Genomic DNA, 22,729 nt, shown 5'->3' on the forward strand with positions numbered 1-22,729 from the left:
CTCTGCTGTAACACAAGTGATTTTAGATTTGATCAAGGAGCCAGAAGATGCTGAACATTCATACAAATGTAAGTATACATTATAATTATACAAAATATTCTACACTCACTCTCTTAGAGGGATGGTGCTCACTGGTTGGTGATATTGTTGGTGGTAAAACATGAAAAAAAAAAAGAAATTTCTGGTAATACTTTATTTTACAGGTCCCCAGGAAATTTTCTGAGTAATTTGCAGGTATTTAACGGTTAATTTTTGAGACATTTTACATACAGGGAGGTGCAATTTTGGTAGAAATTATAAGAAAAAACAGAAAAAAGTTTTGTTTAGTTGGTCATTGTATTTACGTTCATATGTAGTTGTTCATTTGCATTTTTTAACTGACAGAAAATACTTTTCAGTGTAGTTTTGTGTGTTTAACTACATATTAGTATGTTAGGTTTTTTCAATAATTTCACAAAAGTAGCTGCTGTGTAATTTTTGTTATTTCTTTGAAATGGTTGTAATTTGGTAGCATGTGGGAAATGTGCTCATTATAGAGTTTTTAAGGAAAGAATCTCATATGTTAACATTTTATTTGACACAAAAAACTACACAAGTTTTTTCTGTCAAAGAATTGTTCAATTTATTAAGAATTTTTGCATCAACTACATATGAACCCAAATATAATGTTCAGCTAAACCAACTTAACACGTTTTCCTCTTAATTTGATCCTTACTGCACCACCTTCTCTGTAAAATGTCCTAAAAAATTAACTGTTAATTACCTGAAAATTACTTCCAGGACATTAATATAAAATAAAGTGTTACCACATTTCTTACTGAATGAAAAACGAAAAGCTACGTCCAGGAAAGATGCTCTTGAAGATGAACACAAAACATTCTTCAGGCAGAGCAAGGAGAGGAGTTACACTAACAGCCTTTATTCATTGGGTAACGCTGAGCAGTTTCGATCACAGGGTCGATCAGGGTCAGGGTTTTTTTCACGGTGCATTGTCTCCTCAGAGTACCAGATGTAAGCAATCTGTTTTCACTGTTTCTGCCGTGATGAAGACCATGTGAGGTCAAAAGCGTTCAGCATTTTAATGCCCGACTAAATAAAACTTTGCTCTGCCTGAAGAACGTTTTCTTTTCTGTTACCAGTTTTACTTGAAAGCTTTGATCCTTTTTGACTCCAAAGTAAGACTAGTGGAGATAAAAAAAAAAGAGCATAAATATTCTGTAGAAATTGTGTTCTTGCCATTAATCAAAGGTGCAATTTCCACTTTTTAAATTAACAGTTTACAGTTTCAGTTTGATTTACTCACTAAGATCTCTATAAACAGCAGTGTCCCCCCCCCGACTGTTCAGTTGCCAAATTACAGATGAGAAGCGAGGAGTTTATCAGTGTTGATACAGCGGAGTCACCTTCAGTTATTACTGCAGCGAGTGATTTGTGGATTTGCAGCCTGAGAGAAAGACTGGAGACTTTTACTGAAGTCTGGAAAAAGTCTGGTCACCTCCTCTGCATGTTTATTTTTTTAATGACTTTATCTAGACTTTCATATTCTCCCAAAACTGTATAAACTATATAAAATTCATTGTTTGTTAATACAGTATTGATATTGCTTATGTTGTGTTCAGGTCATCTGAGAAAGATGGGAAATATTCACGTCAGACAACTGAAGGCAGTTGTATGATTCCAGAGTTGGCCAAATCGTACTTGGAAGTTGGCACGGACGCCATTTACCAGACGCAATCTCATAATTACGATAACTCTGATATGACGTAAACGTGACATCATCCTGGTGAAATTACAGGAAGACGAAACATAATAAATACTTGGGAGCTTGCACGTTTCAGTGTGTGGACATCCTCGACTTTTTCCTTCAGTCTCCTCATCTTGGCGAGACGTGAATAAGCTGATTTACAAAATGAACTATTTCTTTAAAACTTTCATCCACAGAAGCTAAACTTTTTCATTTCTGAGATAAAAACCACTTTGTTATTCAACCTCAGAAGAGCATTTTAATATTTGTGTAGAATGATAATTCTAACAAAGTGAAGAAATGCTTCAGCCACTTTATTTCACAAACAGAGTGTTGTACCTGTACTGTACAACGTATTTTACTGAGATCTTACAGGTTTGGCAGTTTAGGGCTCAGAGGCAGATGTTAGTGCTCAGTGACGGCGTCTTCTCTGCTTGGGAGATACTGCTGGAGACTGACCATATGTCACTCATCTCTGTAACAGGAATTAAGATTCAGAAAGATGTGGATTAACAATAAGCACAAAGACACCTTGATTCTGCTTTTAAATCGCACTTCTTTACCTGTTTTGTACTTGCTGTAAGTGCCGTTGTTGTCCAACATGATTTTGCTGCCCGAGCAGAAAGCCAGTCCTCGCTCACGCCACCTGTCAGCAAACACAACACGACCCCCCCGTGACCTCTGTCAGCACCGGACGCTTTTATCTCACTTCATTCACATCAAACCTCTGCCTGTCGTCATGTCTGGGGTGAAAAGTCATCGCTACATCTCCGGTTTATTCAGAGAACCAGACAGGTGGGATGCTCTGCTGACTGCTTATTCATTGTCTTTGTTTTTATCGACGTGTGTGTGTGTGTGTGTGTGTGTGTGTGAGATTCACCAGTGAAAGATGAAGATGATGAAGATCAGCACGAGGGACACCAGATCAATGAGAATCCACATCAGGTTATATTCATCTGGACTCTGAAAGAGAGACGGGAAGGAGATAAATAAGAATAGTGTGGAAACAGAGAAGTCAGTGTTTCATACGTAAACAGTAAATAAAAAGGTAACAAACCAAACTTAACTGTAGTTTTTTGGCCTTAAAAGATCCTGAATCCAACCTTCTCTTTACTTTAATACAAAGTCTCAAGGTTAATATGTTCATATGTTCATGAATCCGGATAAAGTAACAAGCAAACGCCATCTTGGTATTGAATATATATTTAAAAAAAGAATAAAGGAAAAGAGACAAGAAGGAGAAAGGGGAGGGGATTCTCTTTATGTAAATGCATTTACATTCAAAAATGTATTTAATTTTATTGCACTACTATTTTTGAATTCAAGTCAACTTGACTCTGGCTTTTATATTTTCTTATTGCCTCAAAAACCCATGAAAAGTATGAAACCTTCTGACTAACAAGCACTGTGTGTGTATCCAAAGTAGGGCTGCAACTAAAAATTATCGATAAATCTACCATTTATTTTCTTAAATTAATTAATGATTGCTTTGTCTATAAAGTTATAATTTCAAAGGTTACGTCTTTAAATGTCCAATCAACCGCTCTTAAATCCAAAGATAATCAGTTTACGATCATGTATGTCAAAGAAAAATATCAAATCATCACATTTGAGAAGCTGCAATCTAAAATTTTGGGCATTTTTTGCTTTAAAATTCGCTAAATCAATCATTCAATTATTAAAATAGCTGCCAAAAATAGTTATTTTTCTGTCAAGCAGCTAATTGTTTAATTGACTAATCATTGCCGTTATTCCTCTGTGCCATAGAGCTCCAGTGTTGTTCAGAAACTATTGAAAACACGTCAGTGAACAGACAAGGTGCAAAATGTATCGAGACACCAACTAACATTCGTTTTTTCAATGAGATTTTTTGACAATAAGCAAAATCTAGAACATGCAGTCTTATCCTTGAAACACAATAAGTGTATACATGTGCAAGTAAATAAAAAGGTAATAACCTGATGTTAGTTTTTGTCCCTTTAATGGATCCAATAACGATTATTTTTATTATTGGTTCATCAGCCGATTATTTTCTGGATTTATTGTTTGGTCTGTAAAGCATCAGAAAACTGTGAAAAATGCCACAAGGTGCTGCTATTAAATGTCTTGTTTTGTTGGATAAACAGTCCGAAACCCTAAATATTCAATTTACTGTAATCTAAGACCAAGACAAGCAGCAAATTCTCACATTTAAGAATCTGTAACCATGTTTGCTGGAAGTGACAAAATTAATCAGTTATCAAAAAAGGCACCAATTAATTTTCTTTTGATAAACTTCAGATCTACTTTTCTGATATAAATTTCTCCTGAAAAACAAAATCCTAACTCAAGGTCCACTTACTAGGTTTTTACTAGAAGGAGTTTGCTCAGTTGTCATCACATGACCTAAGGATGGAGAAAAAACAGGAAGTCAAATACGACCACCTGTCATCACATGACCCAAGCTACATAGCTATCTCCATGACAACTGAGCAACCTTTATCTGCTGATGAGGGGCATGAGATGAAGTTGAAAGCCTTGTAAAAAAACGAATAAGTGGACCTACAGTATATCTAAAAACATTTTAGTGAAACTTCTATTTCCATGGTCTTGAATCAACTTTGTGGAAGTGAAATACAACATTTCTGGAGTTCCTTTAAAGCAGAAACGTTCCCTCGCTTCTATCAGGAGAAGCTGAGCACTATTAGAGATGCGGGTTGAACTGTGAGCGTCTCACCATGAGGAAGAGCGGGGAGCTCATGGTGCTGAGGATCTGAGGAGCGTTGGTGGCGACCGAGTGGACTCCGGTGCACCAGGCCAGAGAGTAGAGCCACGGCTGGCTGATCACGTACAGGTTGGTGGTGATGTTCACTGCAGCGTACTCGCTGCGCACAAGTGAGGAGAAAGTCACGTTGTGTTATAAATCAACAGGGGCCATCTTTGAAACACACACACACAGACCTGATGAGCTCGGTGGACATGGAGCTGTAGTGCAGGTTGAGTTTGACGATGTGGTTGCTCTTGAGCTCCTCTAGAGGGAGCCGACTGCCTGAAGTCTGCTTCAGCTCAGGATCAATTTCCTGGACCAGAGCCCGCAGATCTGAGGGCAGCCACAGCACCTGGTGAGAGAGTAACCAACACACACACACACACACACACACACACACACACACACAGTAACACAAAGGCCGTCACATTATCGCCCACTGCTCACTAAAAATACATCTTTTAAAAATGCAGGACAGGAGACTGCTCTAACTAAACGTAAAATTACAAAAAATATATAACCTAATGATGACTGAGACTGTAGCAACAGTGATGGAACAAACAAAAAAATAAACCTGAAATCTCAACATGTGTAGAAATGCTTCAATCTTGTGCTTGAGAAAAGAGAAGCAGGCAAAGTGGAGGCTGAGTTGGAGCCAGCAGGGAGAAAAAATATAAATAGCATCATGGAACATGAAAAAAGAAATGAATTTCTAAAGCAAAAATACATAAAAACCTTGCTCAGTTCATCCAGAGATACAGACGTGTTTATCCTTCATCACACAGTAATGAGTAAAAGCAATTGGCACTATTTGGCCAATTGGAGATGGCCAAATTGTTAAGGTTAGGCCTAGAGGTCTGGGATTTTGCATAGTTCTGGCATAAAGCATGTCCTAATTATTGTTATTCAAATATGACTCATTATAGACGAGGACAAAAAACACTTTTTTGAGCCTTATTTGAACTGATGTAGTTTTGTTTGTGTTTAAGCCACATGCTAAACAAACACATTTCCAGAAACTAGAAGATGTCACTTGTCAAATAAAGCCTCATACATACATCATAGCCTTACAGTTCTTCTGTTATAAGCTTTTCCATTTGAGTATGCCAAATAGGCGAAAATTCTATCAAAAGGGTGGATGTTAAGCAGTTAAAGCCTTTTGGTTAAACAACTATAAAAGGTAATGAAAGACTTGAAAGGATTGGCTTATCATTTTAATGTGCAGAGTTGTTCAAGGATGATCATTTGCTCCGTTAATGTGTGCACGTCCTTGAGAGAAGGAATGTGTTTTAAGAGGCCCACTCCTCTCTTTCCATTCTGGCAGAGGCTCAGATAAGGTAAAATCCTGGGTCTTGGAGTAAATATGACCACACATAGGTTTGGGCTCTTGCCTTCCTATGTCCTTGGGAGATGTTGCTCTTATCTAGCATACATGGACATGTAAATATATACGGTGATCATTTCTTTGTCTCTGAAGACTATAAGTTTACATAATTTGGCTTTGTATAGTGAGACAGGGGGAATGATTCACTTTGTGTCCTTATTGATCAATAATAATTCCATTAATCTTCAGATTAACCAGCGTCTGTGCTTTTATTTCTGTGTTTGTGTCCAGCGTTTTAGCAGCAATTCCACGACACGATGTTGAACATTGAACAGAACATAATGCAGCAAAGTCAACTTATTTACATTTACTTAACTTACTCCTTGGTTTTAGTTCAATAAAAAAAAAACATTACAGGACAAGACAGTGTTTCCCTGTTGAGCTGCGGTGGAGGTATAGTAACAAAAAGAGGGACTTTCGCACTAAAAAGACTGTAACGCTGAAAGATATCTACATTTGGACGCTGAAGCTTCATATTAGCCTCAGATAAACTTTTAAATACATGTTTGTACAAAAGGAGGACTGTGGATTTTGTCCCCCATCACTTACATTGTAAGTACATTATGAAGGGATCTTCACAATATGAACAGGAGGAATGATAACAGCAAGAAAAACATGTTTCAATGCTCATTTGGGCTCCTGACTGTTGTTTTAAGACACACTTGAAAAATTTGAATCAGTCCTTTAAACTCAAAGAGCCCCAGTTTGTGCCTCTTGTGTCATATTGGAGCAAACAGAGCTAAGTATCCGTGTCTCTGAGAAATACCCGGCAATGTTTAATAAAACATACTGCTAGCCCAAAGATAGCCGGTTAATCTCGCTTCTTGATACAGACCCCCGGAGCCAACAATGTGCAGCAAGTCTTACTTTATTATTTTGTTTACTTTGATGTCCATTTGATGAAACATCACAAGCTGGAATAACAGAGAAACAAAGACTCACCTGTGAGGAGTGAATGGAGGACTCATTCTGGATGACCTCCAGCGTGCGTTGGATCCAGGTGTCCCTGTAAGGATGACCTCTGGGCGGACGGTAGAGGTCAAAGATCACCAGTTTGTCCGTCTGAGCTGCCAGCTGGAGGAAGGCCTGCAGGCTGCAGATGGACTGGTTTCCTGCCCGCAGTCGGTCCTCCGCGCCCAGAGAGCCAGCTGTACCAAACGGATTGTGCTAGAATGGGAAAAACATCAATATCTAATTAATACAGTGACATAACAAGCTGGCCAATATGCTCTTCATCTGCCAGCTGATTACGGTGTAGTACTATTGTTGTGATGAGGAATTAGCTCGTCTCTAATGATTTGATTGCCACATGTTGTCTGTACACAAAGCTGAAAGAACAGAATATGTAGAGCAGCACGGTACAGATGCAGCACATCTGCCTCAACTCTACTTCATTTCTACATCCGACGAGCAGGTAAAGTGACAATTTGAAAGCATTGTTGCTCAAGAACCACACACAGATATAACACTTCCACAAACTGTTACACCTTCTTATGAACAAGTATGATCAAACAAGGACATCCTTCAAATTTAGTCCGTCTGGGTACCTCATGATCCACACAGTTTCTAAGACAGTGGGCAAAGATATCTCTAGCTAACCCCAGACGTCAGCAAACAACCTCTCAGATAGAAACAAGTTCAAGAGTTCAACTAGCCCAGGAGTAGGACTTCTCACTGCGTTACTTTGATACTGAAGAAAACTTTAAAACGTGATGATTCTCAGACAAGCTCTGGAGTTATGGGGAGCGTCTTTCTTACAAGACTTCTAAGCAGATTTATGGATGTTTATTCAAGATGCACATCAGGGACGATGACAATGACGAGTTTAAGTCTCACAGAATCTAAAAATATGTCAATCATGTCTGTGTGTTCAGATTTTACTTAGTTATGACTCAAAGAAGTTGCACACTGGACCACGACTGGCTCCAGAGTAGTTAGGGTGAGAACAAAGATGCATGAGATGAATATCTAAACAGCCTTCTGGTGTCAAACTCTGCACTTACATCATCCTGCACTATGAAGCTCAAACATCCAACTGTAGGAACAAGAAGAAAAAAAAAATCTATTTTTGACTGGGAGGGGACTTAAAGAAAGCTGATGATGTCACTCACAGAGAGGAACCAGGACCCGGCGTTCAGGCTCTCCAGCTCAGCCCAGGTGAACATGGCGGCCGAGGTGTCACTCCGGTTGGGAAAAACTTCGTGGATGTTGGTGGTCCTCCGCAGGGTGCGGTCATGCATCAGGAAGGGAACCCCATCAAAGCTGCAACCATGACAGGACAACAGTATACTTTATAACGTTTTACACCTGGTCTCAGTTTAGAAAAGCATGATCTATTTGAGACTAAATATCAGAGGCCTAAAAAGATCAACATGTCATCTAAGGACACTGCATGCAACATATTTTTATGAGGCGTTTGTGGGAAGGATTGGAAAGAAGATTCAGTGAAACCAAAACAGCTGCAGCTGGACAGATAAACAATTGCGTAAAGCCAAAGGGAGCTGCAGTCACTGATAATTCTCTGTAGGTTCATCACTACGAGCCACGGCCAACACATTACACACTGTTATTATGAAAAATACTGATTATAACTACTTTAGGACTTGTTATGATAAAGCTAGAATTTGCACCAATGTTAAATATGTGTAAAACTTCACATTTCCACTTATTAAATATTGCTATACATACAAGCCACTGAAAATGTTCTGTTTGATTCACAGTTTGTTTGTCTTACTGTATATTGATTGTCTACAGGATTGATCAATGACAATAAATATATCAGATTTGTACTAAAAAGGCCAATATTGCCCCGTACAGTTTATACATCTTCACAGTCAGATACTGACCTGATAGTGACGTCCGTCTCCAGACCTCCACTTCCAGCCTCCACAGCCTTCTCAAACGACATCAGCGTGTTTTCTGGAGCAAGCTGCAAATAGAGTTACACACAATGATAAACGATAGATGATCAATACATTCGCATGCAGTGATAACAGGGACTTACAGCTGTAGTCAATACATGTACAGAACATGGAAGTTGCTCTTTCACTGAGGAGAATAAAACGTTTTGTGAATATAGAGCTTAAGAAGAGGCATTATCTCCAAACAGTATCCAAGAGAATATTTAGTGTTACGCTGCTTTATAAAAAGGGATTTTTGTCTTGTTTCCAGACTTAAAACTCTTCTGCAACAGAAAAAAAATAGAGCTAAACTATCTTACTGCTCTGGCGAGTGATTTTCCCCAGGTGAAAAGATGTAACTGTCAGAATAATTTGAGAAATATTAACTGTTTTAATTCAAATTAGTTTTAATTTCTTGAAAAAGCTCAAATTGATTCTTTTTTCTCTACATTCCTGATCCTGTTCAGGGATCCTGGCTTTCAGTAAGACCATCTGACACCATGGAAGAAACAATTAAAGCTTGTCATTTTTTCATTGTAGTAGCCGTCTCGTTACTGCTCACCATGGGTGCTCCTCGGTGGCCGATGAGGGCCGGAGCGGGGCCCAGGGTCCCCTCCTCTTTGATACAAGGAGAATACAAACCGAGGGGGACCAAGTAGAGGGCGAACAGGACGGTCAGGTAGACCCCTATGATCAGGCTCCGTCTTACTGGAACACAGACGCCCATTTAAAAAAAAAAAAAAATACACAAAGAGAAAAGAGTTTAACTGAAAGCATCTGAGGACATTCAATAACACACACACTCACTATTGTTTCCAATGCAAATCAATGTGTTAATATCTTTTTAAAATAAAGAAACATATTGATATAGTGGGATGATCGGTCTTATTTCAAGATACTGATATTTGCGTCAAAAAAAAGAAAATCAACAGGTAAAACTTCTAAACTAAATGACTTGCCAACACTTAACTCTAAGTCCCTCTATTTAGCATCTATAGGCAGTATATAAACATTTAGTAAACTATAAGCAGATATAAGAACATTTAAATAGGGAGTTATAGTTTGTTAAATATGTTAACACATATCTGCTAACAACTACATTATAGTGTGTTATTAACCATTTATGAAATGTTTATATACTGCTTAAAAACACTAAACGGGGATATAAAGTATCAGAATAGTTTGACATTTTAGGAAATAAGATTATTTTCTTTCTTGCCGAGATTTTCCTGAGAGAATCAGCACCGTTCTTGTGTTTGTACGGTAAATATGAAACTGCCGGCTCTGTCCAAAGATAAATTAAAGATCATTAATAAACTTGTTATATCTTGTTAGTTCAATCTGTACAAAAATGGAAGTGTAAAAATGTCAATTTGTCACTTAACGGGGGTTAGTGTATGTAACGGACTGTTTCTTGGCCAGGAGCAGTGACCAGGTAACCAGCAGGAAGTTCAGAAGTTGTTGGTTTTTTATGCTTTGTAAGGATTAAACAAACTAAATATAACTAGTAAATTAGTGATATTTACTGTAGAGGTAATTGTAGGTGGATTTTGTCACCTTTAGACAGTCAGGCTAACTGTTTCCCCTGTTTCAGGGCTTTGTGCTAAGCTAAGCTAACTGGCTGCTGGCTCTAACTTCATATTTAACAGACAGACATGAGTGTGTATCGATCTAACTCTCGACAAGAAAATGATAGGATATATTTCCCACAAATTATCCCTTAAAGATCCATGTGTAGAGACAGCAGCGTATCTCACCTTTGCTGTTCATGCGAAAGAAATGCAAAGCTATTGGCCAGGCCAGCGCCGTCATCAGTAAGACTCCACCCACGTGTAAGTAAGGTGCTGTTATCTGTTCAAGATACGAAACACAGTCTGGCATCAGGAGACGAAAACACACTGAGGACCAGTGAGGCTGTGATGGGTGGATCAACAGGAGGAGTGCGTCACCTGGAAGGAAAGAAGTAACGTCGTCCATTCTTTACTCCACAGGTCAGACAAGACGGCGGTGGCTACGATGGAGAAAGTCAGGCTCACCAGGATCCCGATCTGACAGCAAGACAAAAAGAAAAACACGTCATCCATCCAAAAATGATGCAGTTATCATTGAGTCAATTAGTATCAAGTTATAAAAATATATTTTATGGAGCCATCTGTTTTGTCTGTCTTTTCTTTTTGGCAGCTGATTGTTAGTTTAAGCTTCATTCACTCAGGATCTCTCACTGACAAATATATACACACACTCATGAGCACTTGATTAGGAACATCTGTGCACTCTAATGTAACCCAATACAACAGCTCTGCCACAAATTCTACTTTTACAAAGCTTATTGAGGTCGTAGTGAGTGTTGGTGGTGCACTCCATTAACATAGATGAACGGCATACATGAAGCAGTCCAGTCTACCACCACCACCCACTATGACTTAAATAATAAAGATAAAGTAGAATTATCACCTTTCTGACAATGTCAACAAAAACTGAAAATGTATAAGTTGGATTTATGGCAGCGCTGTTGCATAAGATTGTCCAGGTGTTCCTAATAAAGTGCTCAGTGAGTGTTTATACAGTAATTAAACAGTCATAATATTAATTAAAAACATCAGCAATTAGAAGTTTAAAGTCCAACTGAAATCACATTTAATCATCTCTCTTTGTGCTGCAGCTGAGCAGCTAATTAGCCATCTAGCTGCTAACTGACTTTAGCGATGCACTTTTCCCCCGATGAAGGTTTGTTTGGTGACTCAGACAAACACTAGACGTGTTCATGTTTGTAAGTTAGATAAGCAAATAAGACAATTAAAAAAAAGTTTCATTTCAGTTAGACTTTAAAATCCATCAAGGATGAACATCTTTCAGCTTGTTTTGCAGTTCGGTCCAGTAATGAGGTGCACAGCACTGGAAACCAGTTCAGCAGAGTTTCGCTTGTTCACTTTGAGCTAATGATGTTAAATATTTCTGCAGTGAGTAATGCATCGAATGGCCTTGTGGTAAATGTCATCTAATGGTTTAATGGTGTAAAGAACATGCTTTAAATTAATAAAAGAGATCTTGAGCAGCGTGTATGTTATTATCACTCGACACTCTGCTGATGCTATAATATTTTGTATAGAAGCCTATAATCACTTAAGCTTTGAGTACAGTACTTAATAATTATCTACCAAGGACATACGGATAATTTGGTGTTTTTCATCAATGAACTTTTAGGCTGAGAAACACAATCCATCAAAAATTGATGTAATCTCTTAAACACAATAATCTGGAAACTGTCACTAAAACTTTAATATAAAACACATCGACTCGTCATTTGATATAAAAACTAGGAGAAGAGCGTTACCTTGTGACTCCAGTGTAAATAGAGTTTCTGGCCCTCTGACAATAAACACACAGCCAGCAGCTGCACAGAGAAATAAGACATGAACACACACACACACACACGTTAACTCTGATAAGTGACACGGGGATAAACTCCACTGAGTCATAGTTTAATATCAGCAGTCTCCACAGCGACCAACCGTTTCACAGCATTACAAGAAGAGATAGACAATAGACCTTTTCATGGTTTTCAGACAGATAAGACTACTCATTCAGACCTACAGCAGGCACTCTGTTTAGAGGAAAATAGTTCCACTTTTGAGTAAATACGCTTATTCTCCGTCTTCCTGAGAGCTAGATAAAGAGATGGATAACCAGTGTGTGTGTTTGTTGAACATGGAGCTACAGTCAGGATGTGATTAGATCAGTTTGGCATAAAGTCTGAAAGCAAATGGAAACAGCTGAAGTTCAATAATAAACCCACCAACACATCAAAAACTCAATAATTAACTCTTCATATGTTGCTTGTTTAAATTGCACACAAAAAGAAATGAAAAAAACAGCAATTTATATGAAAAAGCTAAATGTGTATATATATATATATATATATATATACACACACACATTTGACAAACTCAGTGACACTAAGATGAGATTTAATTAGGGCTACAGTTAATGATTATTGTCATTATAAATTTATCTGTAATTGTTTACTTAAAAACTTGTAAATTGGAGCTGCAACAATTGGTTGATTAATTGAAAGAAAATTAATCACCAACTATTTTATTAATCGTTTAAAGGATGGATTCACACTTTTTCTAGTCTGTCTTTGCTGTTTTTTGCAGAGTTTTACATGATAATAAGTTTAATATTCACATCCTGTGCTGTAGGATATTGTAGCATTTTTCATAAGTTTCTGATGTTTTGTAGATCAAATGATTGATCAATTGATCGAGATAATAATCCGCAGATTAATCGATAATGAAAAATAACCGTAAGTTGTGGCCATGATATAAATCATCTATAACATGTCAGACGGTGCTTGTTTTTGTCTTTGTTGGACAATTAATTTTCTGTCAATCAACTAATCGTTTCAGCTCTAGATCCAATTTTTCATAAAAGGTTCTTTAAATCAGAAAAATGTCCCTCCGTGTTGTGTTCGTGTCTCACCATGAGCACAGTGATGTAGGTGAAGAAACCTGCAGAGATGACCAGCAGCACCACAGACCACGGAAACCAGAAGCCCAAGTTCCCAAAGTTAAACCTGCGCTCTCAGAGTGATGTCAGGTAAACAGGTGAAGATAGAAAGACTGTTGTGAGTGACCGATAGTGGAGGACTCGAGTGAAAACACCAGCATGCAACGATAAACCGAGTAGATATACGACCCGAAATACAGTTTGTGCAAAGAGCGAGAGAGAGAAGGACAGAGTCTCCAGCAGAGGAGATGTGCTGGAAGTTTTTTAGAAAAATTTAGCAACTTTTAAAGACAAACACCATGATTTTTGGATGATTGTCTCATTGGTCGACTGACTTGTTTAACAATAAAAACATGAACAAAATCCTCCATCTGTCGCCTCAACACAAAGACCTCTGCTAAAAACTCAAGATGAACAGAATTACAATAAATAAAAATAACGAGGACCAGAAAGGCCACTACATAATGAAGTTAAAAATGTTTGTAAAAGTAAACAAAGATGATTATGTAATGTTTACAGGCTACAGTGATGTTTCAGTGTGCAGTAGGGATGTGCAGAGAGCCCAGTATTTGTATTTGTATCTGTATTTGTTGAGGCAGCAAAATTATTTGTATTCGAATAAAAGTGGAAAGTTTTGTTTTTAATACGCTTTTAATTTTAGAAAATTAAAGTGTTACAATAAGTGTTCATGAATAAACTAACTTATGAAGGAGGTCCCCACATCGGGCCTCAAACTGGAGTCTCCCAGATCACAGACGACTGCGCTGACTACTGAGCTAAAACTTTATTCATCAAATCATTGCAGACAGACCTCTACCTATTTATACACCCATAACACAGAGACAGCACAGCGTGTAACGTGTAGAGAGGAACTTCAAAGGCGATTCTTGCTTTGCACTTTTCATTTATTGCCTATTTTTTACAACCTAACTTTTCGAAAGGAGAAGGGGAACAACAGGTTATGGAGAGTCCCTCAGGAGCACTTTGCATGTGTCAGTAGCTCAGCTTTATCTCTGGGGAACACCCCCAACTCCAGGAGTGATGTCCAAATTAGGAAATATGCATCATGTAGCAGGTGGATGTGACTCCCCTCACTGAGACCTGCTGATAGACGTAACAGCGGAGCAGAAGAGAGACACTGAGATAGTGATGTAACCGACCTGCGTGCTGCTATTTGACTTTTTTTCTTTTCTTCCCAAAAACAAATAATTTTTAAAGTATTTGTATGAAACAAATATTCATAAAAAAAAACACTTTTTGTGCTTTGCCGAATAATGTATTTGTATTCGGGCACACCCCTAGTGTGCAGTTAGTGCATATCTGTGCACACATACATGTACAGTATGTTCAGTTATGACTGTACAAGTGTTACTGAACCCACCAGTCAAAGTCATTGTAGTCGTTCTGTGCTTGTCCCCAGAAGTAGAGAAACACCAGCGTTAAGCAGAAAGACGCCACGAGCAGAGCAAAGCTGACTCCTTCCAACTGTCAAAACATGAAACACAAGTTGTCCTTTAATACACAGCACGTGTTTTTTTTTTTACTTCCGATTTATTGCCTCGTTTCCATTGAGATGGAAAACTGATCGTTGACGCCTTCAGTGTGAAGAGAGAGGAAATAAAACCTGAAAACTCTTTACTGGTTTAACTGTGATTGTAAAAACCTTCAGAAACAGAAGCTCTGGTCTGAGCTGAGTGCTGTTTGTCTCCGCATCACTCCAGCTTTAATGAAGACGTGACTTTAATCGTTGTCCTGTCTTGTTTGAAAACCATTTCTACATGGGTGACTTTTATACGTCGATAGTTGAGCCGAGGCAAAGATGATGAACTTCAATTTAAAAAAAAAAAAAAAAATCAATAAACAGTGAGATATAATTACCTCTTCTTCTCTCAAAAGAAATCATTACATTTCACTGGTTTATTGATTTGTTCTGTCGGTGTCCAACCTGCATTATAATGATTTATATTCTCCTACAAGCATTCATTAGCTGAATGTTTCGGTTGGATGATCAGGTTGTTCGGTTCAGCCTGGTAGATAATTATAAATATCTTGGGACAGTTATAGTTAAGTGTTGATTTTGTTTATAAGAAAGCTCAACAGCGTCTTTATTTTCTTAGAAAAATGAACTCATAATGTTTGTGGATCCATGATGACTCTGTTTTATGGCAGTTTTGTTGAATCTATTTTATTTTTTTTGAATTGTAGTGTGGTTTGAGAACCTCAGCCTGTCCAACAAAAACAGATTAAACAGTCTTGTCAAAGTGTTCAGTAAAATCAAGCATCAGGTTGAGCTCTCTGACATCTATAATAATCATGTTCTTAGGAAGGCTGCGGCTGTTCTGGCTCATTCAGGGAGTCTGAGTTACTTCTATCTGGTCGACCAAAGGGTCAAATCATCCTTTGTTTCGCTGGCTGTAGGCCGGTTGAACTCTTGCCATACTTTTTCTTAATTGGACTCTCACAATGTTTTAGACTTTGGTGTGTTACATAATCTTTGTAGGCTGGTTTGAAAGGACGTTCTGCCCCGGAAGGAAGATATAAATTGTGTTCATTATCCTGTTTGTTTCACTGTGTTGTGTAACTATTACTGTTTTTTTTTCTGGCTGCAAACCAAATTTCCCCTTTGGGGACAATAAAGATTGACTGGTAGGATTATAAAGAGGCATCTTGCTGCTTGCTTTAATAGTTTGTGTGACACACGTCTGAAATGTTGAGAAATTGGAGAATATGTGAACTGCTGAGACTGAATGTTGTAATTTGGCTGTCTTAAAATGAGAGAAGAAAATTTCATCATCAAATGGATTTTAAGTGTTTTCACTTCATTTTGCAAGTTTATTTGAGTCGATTGTTACAGCCTTTCATGAATCAGCTTCATCACAGTGATGCATTTCATTTTCATTCCTCTTTCATCTTCTTGTGTTTGTTTCGTTTTTCAGTGCAGAAGAGTCTGGAATATAAACTCTTGAAAAAAAACAGATTCTGCATCTCAAGGGGTTTTATCCTGTTAACAATACATTTGTGTAATTTCTGTCTGATTTTTGAAAACTTTTATTTTTGTCTTTTCATACTTGAAATCAGAACAACAACAACATACCATCATTTTAACATGTATCTTAGACTTAAATTATTATTAAATTAGCTGAGTATGCGCCTAATAAACAGTGTTTTGGCAGTAATGGAAAGTTTACTTAGAGTAAGTACCATTCTGAGGTTGATGTACTTAACTTGAGTATTTCCATTCAAGTTTAAGACCTTCAAGGAAAGTACTATGATAGATTTTTACTCATCTACATTTATCAACAGCATTCATATTTTTCATTCAAAACATATTATCTGCTTTATTATAAAATATATGATTAAACTATACAACAGTAGTTCAAATCAACTCCACTTTGACCATCTACAAAATGCCGTTTAGTACTTTACTCTAGTACTTTTAAGTTTGATACTCAAGCACTATCACCAAAATGTACTAAAGTAAAATTTTGAAAGTATGAACTTTGCTTGTAAGTTTGCTTGTATTTCTACTTTTACTCATATAAGAGATCTGAATATTTCTTCCACTACTGGTTTTTAGGTGGGATTCAATCAGTATAAACTGTTAAAAGCATGTTATTTAGGCCACAGAAAATGTTATTTAGGCCACAGAAAACTAAAACTCTCACTTAAAACCCATAATGGACACACTTATCTTCTTCAAACCAAGTCATTTATTCTATAATCTATATGTGAGGACACGGACAGCATCCTCTCCACAGCGTGTGTGCACCTCTGACCTTGTTGCAGCAGCAGTCTCCGGGCTGAGCGCCGCTCCTCTCGTAGCGTCTCCACTGGCAGCCGTACAAACCGGCCAGACACGACACTAGAGGCTGGTGCTCGTAGCGCCGCAGCAGTTTAGCACGAAGTCCGCGCAGCCGCCCGAACTGCAGCCGGGACAACGTGGACGCCATGACTCACACGCGCTCTGACACACCCTCCATCCTGCTCACACACACACACACACACCTGAAACACAGAAACACAACAGTCAAAGGAAAATATTACAACAAGACTAGCTAGTTTTTCTTTTTACCACAAAAGTCATAAAATTCATCAATGACAAAGTTAATCAAGTTAATCCTGCGTCATTTTCTACCTACTGGTTGGATTTACATCATATTTGTGCTGGTGGTCTACAGGTAGCATCTCTACACTCCAAAGCAACCACAATGTCAAAATATGGTTCTATTGTGAATCAGCAGCCTTTTATTTAAGGCCTTATTATAGCTGGAAATATGAATTATTCTGAGAAATACTCACTTCTAATCCTAATCTAACAATACTGTAATCAGTACCCAATGATGCTAATAATTCATTTCAGGTAGTCACTTAAATTGTATCATCAAAGACAAAAGAAGAAAGACAAAAGTGTTGTTACAGCTGAAATATCAGCTCGTCTAGTTAGGTGTGAATATCGGACACAGTATTCTGCAGTGCAACAGGCTTCCTGAGCTCTGCAGCAAGAGAGGAACACTGAACAGTTGAACTAAGTCAAACCTCTGTTATTGTAGACTATTCATAAAGTTTGTTTTTGTTGTTATTTTATGCAGGAGTTTCCCATATATACCCCCCCTCTCTTCCCCCAAACTCTTCTGCTGCAGTTCCCAGAAAAGTAGCTTTAGATTTGGTCAGAACCCACCACTTTGTTTTGTTCCTTTCAGTCCCTTCAGGTCAAACCACTCTTGTGCAACTCAGGCAAGTCAGTTAGTAATCCTCATGGAATGAAAGATATCTGTACGGATTAAAAATGACACTTTTTAAAATTCAATTCCTTTACAATTATCTGCAGTGTATGCATACAGGTTACACAGTTTAAACCACAATGGAAAACTTACTGGATTATCAGCATCTCAGCATCCTGTTGGCTACATTACTGCTGTTGGTTTATAAAGCACTGAATGGTTTAGGGCTAAAATACATTTCTTATCTGCTGCTGCATTATGAACCATCCAGACCTCTCAGGTGGTCTAGGTCAGGTCTGCTTTCTGTCCCCAGAGTCAAAAAACTAAACATGAAGAAGCAGCGTTCAGGTTTTATGCTCCACATATTGTGGAACAAACTCCCAGAAAACTCTCAGTTCTTTTAAATCACAGCTGAAGACTTTTCTGTTTGCTGCCTTTTATTAAATCAAGTTTGAGGGTCTATTGAGGTCTTATTCTATTTTAGTTTATTTTTTATCTCCAATTTAATACTTTTTAATTGTGTTTAAATGTCTTTTTATATTGCCTAGTGTTGCCTTTATATTCTGTCTTGATGCCTTTTATGTTCTCTGTAAAACACTTTGAATTACCTCGTCGTTGAAATGTGCGATACAAATAAACCTGCTTTGCCTACAGAAATAACCTGTAATGAGTCATCATTAAACATTTTTTAAAAAGTCTTAAACTGCATAACAGGACCGAGAAAAACAAACCGGTTCCGTTGTGTCACGAGCTGCTCTTGGATTCAGCAAAGTTACCAAATTCCTCTCAATAATCTCTGGTGTAACAGCGCAGGATTAAAGATTAAGGACGCTGTCGTTGTGATGGAAAATTCCGCACATATAGGCTACTGATCAAACATTTCATCTGTTTTTGCAGATCTGGTTTGCACCTTGATTCAGGTTTTGTGCTTGAGCCGAATTGACGCCTGTTGGAGCCTAAAAATGCGTAAAAACCGGTTTAAATCATATATAAATCAACTGTGCGTCCCGACCGGCGAGCGTCAAATTATCACATTAAACACTGTTACCATGAAGTTTGGTGATACACTCCAGGCAGAAGAAAGGACGGCGCGTATTGGGAGCTAAAAGCATGAAGAAGAAAGCCGATCATCACCCCCTGAAACAAATCGATAATCAAAGGCAGTTCCGGTGTTATTCTGATAATCAACATTGCGGGTGTCGGTACCTCCAGGGTCGGTTGTGCCTCCCGGTAAACAGCAGACAGGCAGCCGCAGTGCGTACTTCTTCCTCTGCTGAGAGCAAAGCAGGTGAACGTCAAGGTAACCAGAATTACGCACGTGGAGACCGGAAACGAAATGCTTTATCTCCATAGATACAGCAACAAATGTTTACACTGAAGCTCAGATTATTATTAATAATTCAGGGGAAATAAAAAAGAAGCGATTTAAACATCTAAATATTAATATAAACTAAAAAAAATGCGCCTGAGAATCCAAATCAGTGCGTTATTTCATTCAGAGAGTTGAGTTTCAAACTCAAAAACAAACACAAAATTGGTTGTATGTTGAAAGCTGTTACGGAAATGATTATATTGTGTGTCCTTCTGTGCTTAACATCGGCTGCTGTTGATGCTCTGTGTCCCTGTGTCACCGACCGCCACCTGTTGCCACAGTGACGCAAACACATCGTAACATCAGGTGAGTCCAGGTGAAAAGTTTTCACACCGAAACACACTGATGACAAATAGCGGCAGCAATCTAACAGTAGAAGACATAAAAGAAATCCAATATATAATAATATATGAAAATAAGAAGGATTAAAACTGAACATACCTGTTAGAATTGTTTAAAAAGCAGCAGATGAAGCCAAAAAAAATCATGTACGAGTTTGGATAAAGAGGATTTTTGCCTCACAACAACTTCCAGCTGAGCAGCTGTGACACTGTTAGAGGCAGCAAATTAGAAAATACACAAAGAGGATGTCAGGACAGAGCGAGACCCAGCTGGGTTTTATTCATTGGACATGTGATGGATGAACAGGGACCTGCAGGGTGCAAAGTTGTATTTAGGGCAAATATGCAACGTGGAATATTAATAGTGTGCAGGTTATACACAGAGATTTCTTTTTGTAACTTTAAAGCTACATAATGAAAAATCTGAGGGAAAAAATCAAGATTTAATTCAACTAATTAAAAACACAAACACCCTATTACACTACAAGTTAATGTAATTGCATCTCGTATTTCATAATAAACAATAAATGTAGGATTAAGACATAAAGCAAAATGTAGATTTTTAATTTATTTTTGGACATGCACATGTGCACAGAGAGAGATGGAGAGACTAACAGAGTACAGACTGCAGCCTCATCATTAACACAGGACCCCAGGAAGACTAACTGTGCCTTTAGGGCAAAGCTAATGCGGATCATAACAAATAAACAAATAAACAAACAGTGTCAGTTCCACCAACAGGTGGCAGAGACAGAGCAACACTTCCTACTATAACGCAGCCTAAGTCCTTTACCAAAATATCACGAAAATATCGAGAATTCCACCAAAACTGAGGCATGGAGGCAAAAAAAAAACAGAAGAAAACAGTACGATGATAAATTAGAATAAATACAATCAAGAAATGAAGAAATAAATAAATTATTTTTTTAAAGAAATAAAAATATGTAAAAATCTAATTAAAAATGAACACGTGTGAATCTGCTTCAGCTTTTTATTTGATCCATTTTCTTCACCATTTCCACTTTATTCAACTGTTTCACTTTATCACATCTTACTTTATCTTATACAGCATCATAAAGAGCAGATCTCCCAAACCCACAATCAGACCGTCTGACTTTTTCTACTACTTTGTCCAATTCTATTTTCGTTGGATATTCTGCCTCTTGTTTACTTTTTCTGTCTCTGTGTCATTTCCTGCTGGGCAGACAGATAAGCGGCTCCTGCTGGCTTGTTTGTAGTCACAGGAGGGAGTTACCAAATACCAAAATTCTTGCAAATATTAACAATTCTTCATAAACAGGAAATTACAATCATAGCTTGTTCGCTGGTTTTTCAGGCTGCAGTTGTGCTTTGTGGTTTGCAATTCATGTTATCACCCAATCCTCAATGTCTTTGGTAGAAAACCCACAGTAAAAAAAAGGAGATTGATTCAGGTTTTTTTTTTAATGTAGTGAGAATCACAAGTAAAATTCTCTTCACCTCCATTATATTGGGATGCAGCAATGCAATGGCAACAATATGTTCAATTTATCTGAAGCTAAAATGAGGCTTTAGCCATCAAAATTAATTAAATCAAGTGCATATCTTCCAAAGTTGCAGCCTTTTTAGTACAAATTTATCTCTTATTGTTCCGATCGAATGAGTGAATTTCATACTAAAAAGTAGAGCTGCAACGTTTAGTCAATTAATCGATTTATTAGTTGCCAACTATTAAATGAATCTCCAACTACTCTGATAATCGATTCATCGTTTTGAGTCATTTTTTCAAGAAAAAAGAAGTCCAAATTCTCTGATTCCAGCTTCTCAAATGTGAATATTTTCTGGTTTCTATGACAGTAAACTGAATATCTTTGGGATGTAGACAAAACAAAAAACCCCATCATTTGCTGACATTTTATGGACCAAACAACTTATCGATTAATCATGAAAATCACCGACAGATTAATCAATAATGAATAACTGTTAGTTGCAGCCCCACTAAAAAGGTTGTAACTGTGGCAGATAAACACTTGATATGACTAACTCAGACAGCTGAAGCTTCAAATTATCTTCAGATAAACTCTTAAATAATTTTTTGCACAAAATGAGGACTACTGATCAGTATGAACAAGAGGAATGATTATGGCAAAAAAAATCTGTTTCAATATGCATTTGGGTATCAAATGTTACTGTTATTTTGAAACTGACACTTTAGTAATTTAATTTCAGATCTACAGACAGAGACAAGACAATAAAAATAACCAGTCGTTGTGTTTCTGCATCTGCAGTTAAAAGCTGGATCTGAGCCTCCCAGTCACTCCTTGAGAAATACAGCTTTTCTTGCCAAGAGTTTTTCTTCATATCTGCACATTAGATATGAAGCAACGGCCAGGAGACAGTTTGTTTATCTTAGCATGGAAGCAGGGTGAAACAGTTAGCCTAGTTCTGTCCAAAAGGGAGTAAAAAATACCCCTATCAGCACCTCTAAAGCTCCTCTAAAGCTCACTTATCAACATGTATGTCTCATTTGTTTACTGAGGTGAAAAAATGACACGTTGTGGTTTTACAGGGAGCTATGAGCTGGACTATTTCTTGGCTAAATGCAGTAACTTCTGGCAGTCTTGAAGTCACTGTATTGATTTTTTTTTTCTACCTTTAGGCTACCTGTTTCCACCTGCTTCCACTCTTTATGCTAAGCTAAGCTAAGCTAAGCTAACCATCCGGCTCTGGATTCATATTTAACAGACTCTCTACATCTCTGCAACAAAATGAATATGCACATTTCACAAAATGTCTAATTAATTCTTTAAGACAACATGATAAGTGGATATCTGATGATGATGTGAGTCTAAAATAGATTTTGTGTCACATGAAATCTCTCTGTCCAACAGTTTGTCTCCATAATGTCCATCTCAGCATGGATTTTTAAAATATTATCTTCTAAAATGGTAAATTTCTCTTTCTATTCTTATCTACTGTCTTCCCTTCTAACAATAGCCGTAGCTACTGAGGTCAAGCCCTTTGTATTTTTGC

The 22,729-nt window shown here is 37.6% G+C and overlaps 1 protein-coding gene across 2 annotated transcripts; it reads right to left on the reverse strand.

Annotated features, from left to right (window-relative positions):
- Window positions 1-2,042: 2,042 nt before the first annotated feature.
- On the reverse strand, window positions 2,043-19,336 carry LOC137196024 (glycerophosphodiester phosphodiesterase domain-containing protein 5-like). Of its 2 annotated transcripts, XM_067608798.1 has the most exons (18): window positions 19,211-19,304; window positions 19,053-19,141; window positions 17,962-18,054; window positions 17,060-17,288; window positions 14,665-14,768; window positions 13,257-13,350; window positions 12,109-12,168; window positions 10,724-10,822; window positions 10,532-10,625; window positions 9,337-9,482; window positions 8,721-8,803; window positions 7,986-8,136; window positions 6,817-7,041; window positions 4,685-4,842; window positions 4,461-4,608; window positions 2,625-2,707; window positions 2,308-2,390; window positions 2,043-2,219 (listed from the first exon to the last, which is right to left on the reverse strand). In XM_067608798.1, exons 4-18 carry the CDS (start codon window positions 17,231-17,233, stop codon window positions 2,137-2,139), a joined length of 1,785 nt encoding a protein of 594 aa, XP_067464899.1. In that variant the 5' UTR covers window positions 17,234-17,288; window positions 17,962-18,054; window positions 19,053-19,141; window positions 19,211-19,304; the 3' UTR covers window positions 2,043-2,136. The 2 variants fall into 2 exon arrangements, with proteins under 2 accessions (XP_067464899.1, XP_067464898.1); XM_067608797.1 differs by lacking the exon at window positions 19,053-19,141 and having other exon boundaries at window positions 19,211-19,336.
- Between the last annotated feature and the right edge of the window lie 3,393 nt (window positions 19,337-22,729).

This window comes from Thunnus thynnus, chromosome 13 (assembly GCF_963924715.1).
Source record: "Thunnus thynnus chromosome 13, fThuThy2.1, whole genome shotgun sequence".
Classification (NCBI taxonomy): domain Eukaryota; kingdom Metazoa; phylum Chordata; class Actinopteri; order Scombriformes; family Scombridae; genus Thunnus; species Thunnus thynnus.

What these genes read in the sequence shown, in the direction of transcription:
- LOC137196024 (XM_067608797.1), bottom strand. Translation starts at nt 17,233, where the DNA reads ATGGCGTCCACGTTGTCCCGGCTGCAGTTCGGGCGGCTGCGCGGACTT. An exon ending in GACTACAATGACTTTGACTG is followed by an intron (nt 13,351 to 14,664) that starts GTGGGTTCAGTA and finishes CTGAGAGCGCAG; the next exon opens with GTTTAACTTTGGGAACTTGG. An exon ending in GAGACGGACGTCACTATCAG is followed by an intron (nt 8,137 to 8,720) that starts GTCAGTATCTGA and finishes TCATGGTTGCAG; the next exon opens with CTTTGATGGGGTTCCCTTCC.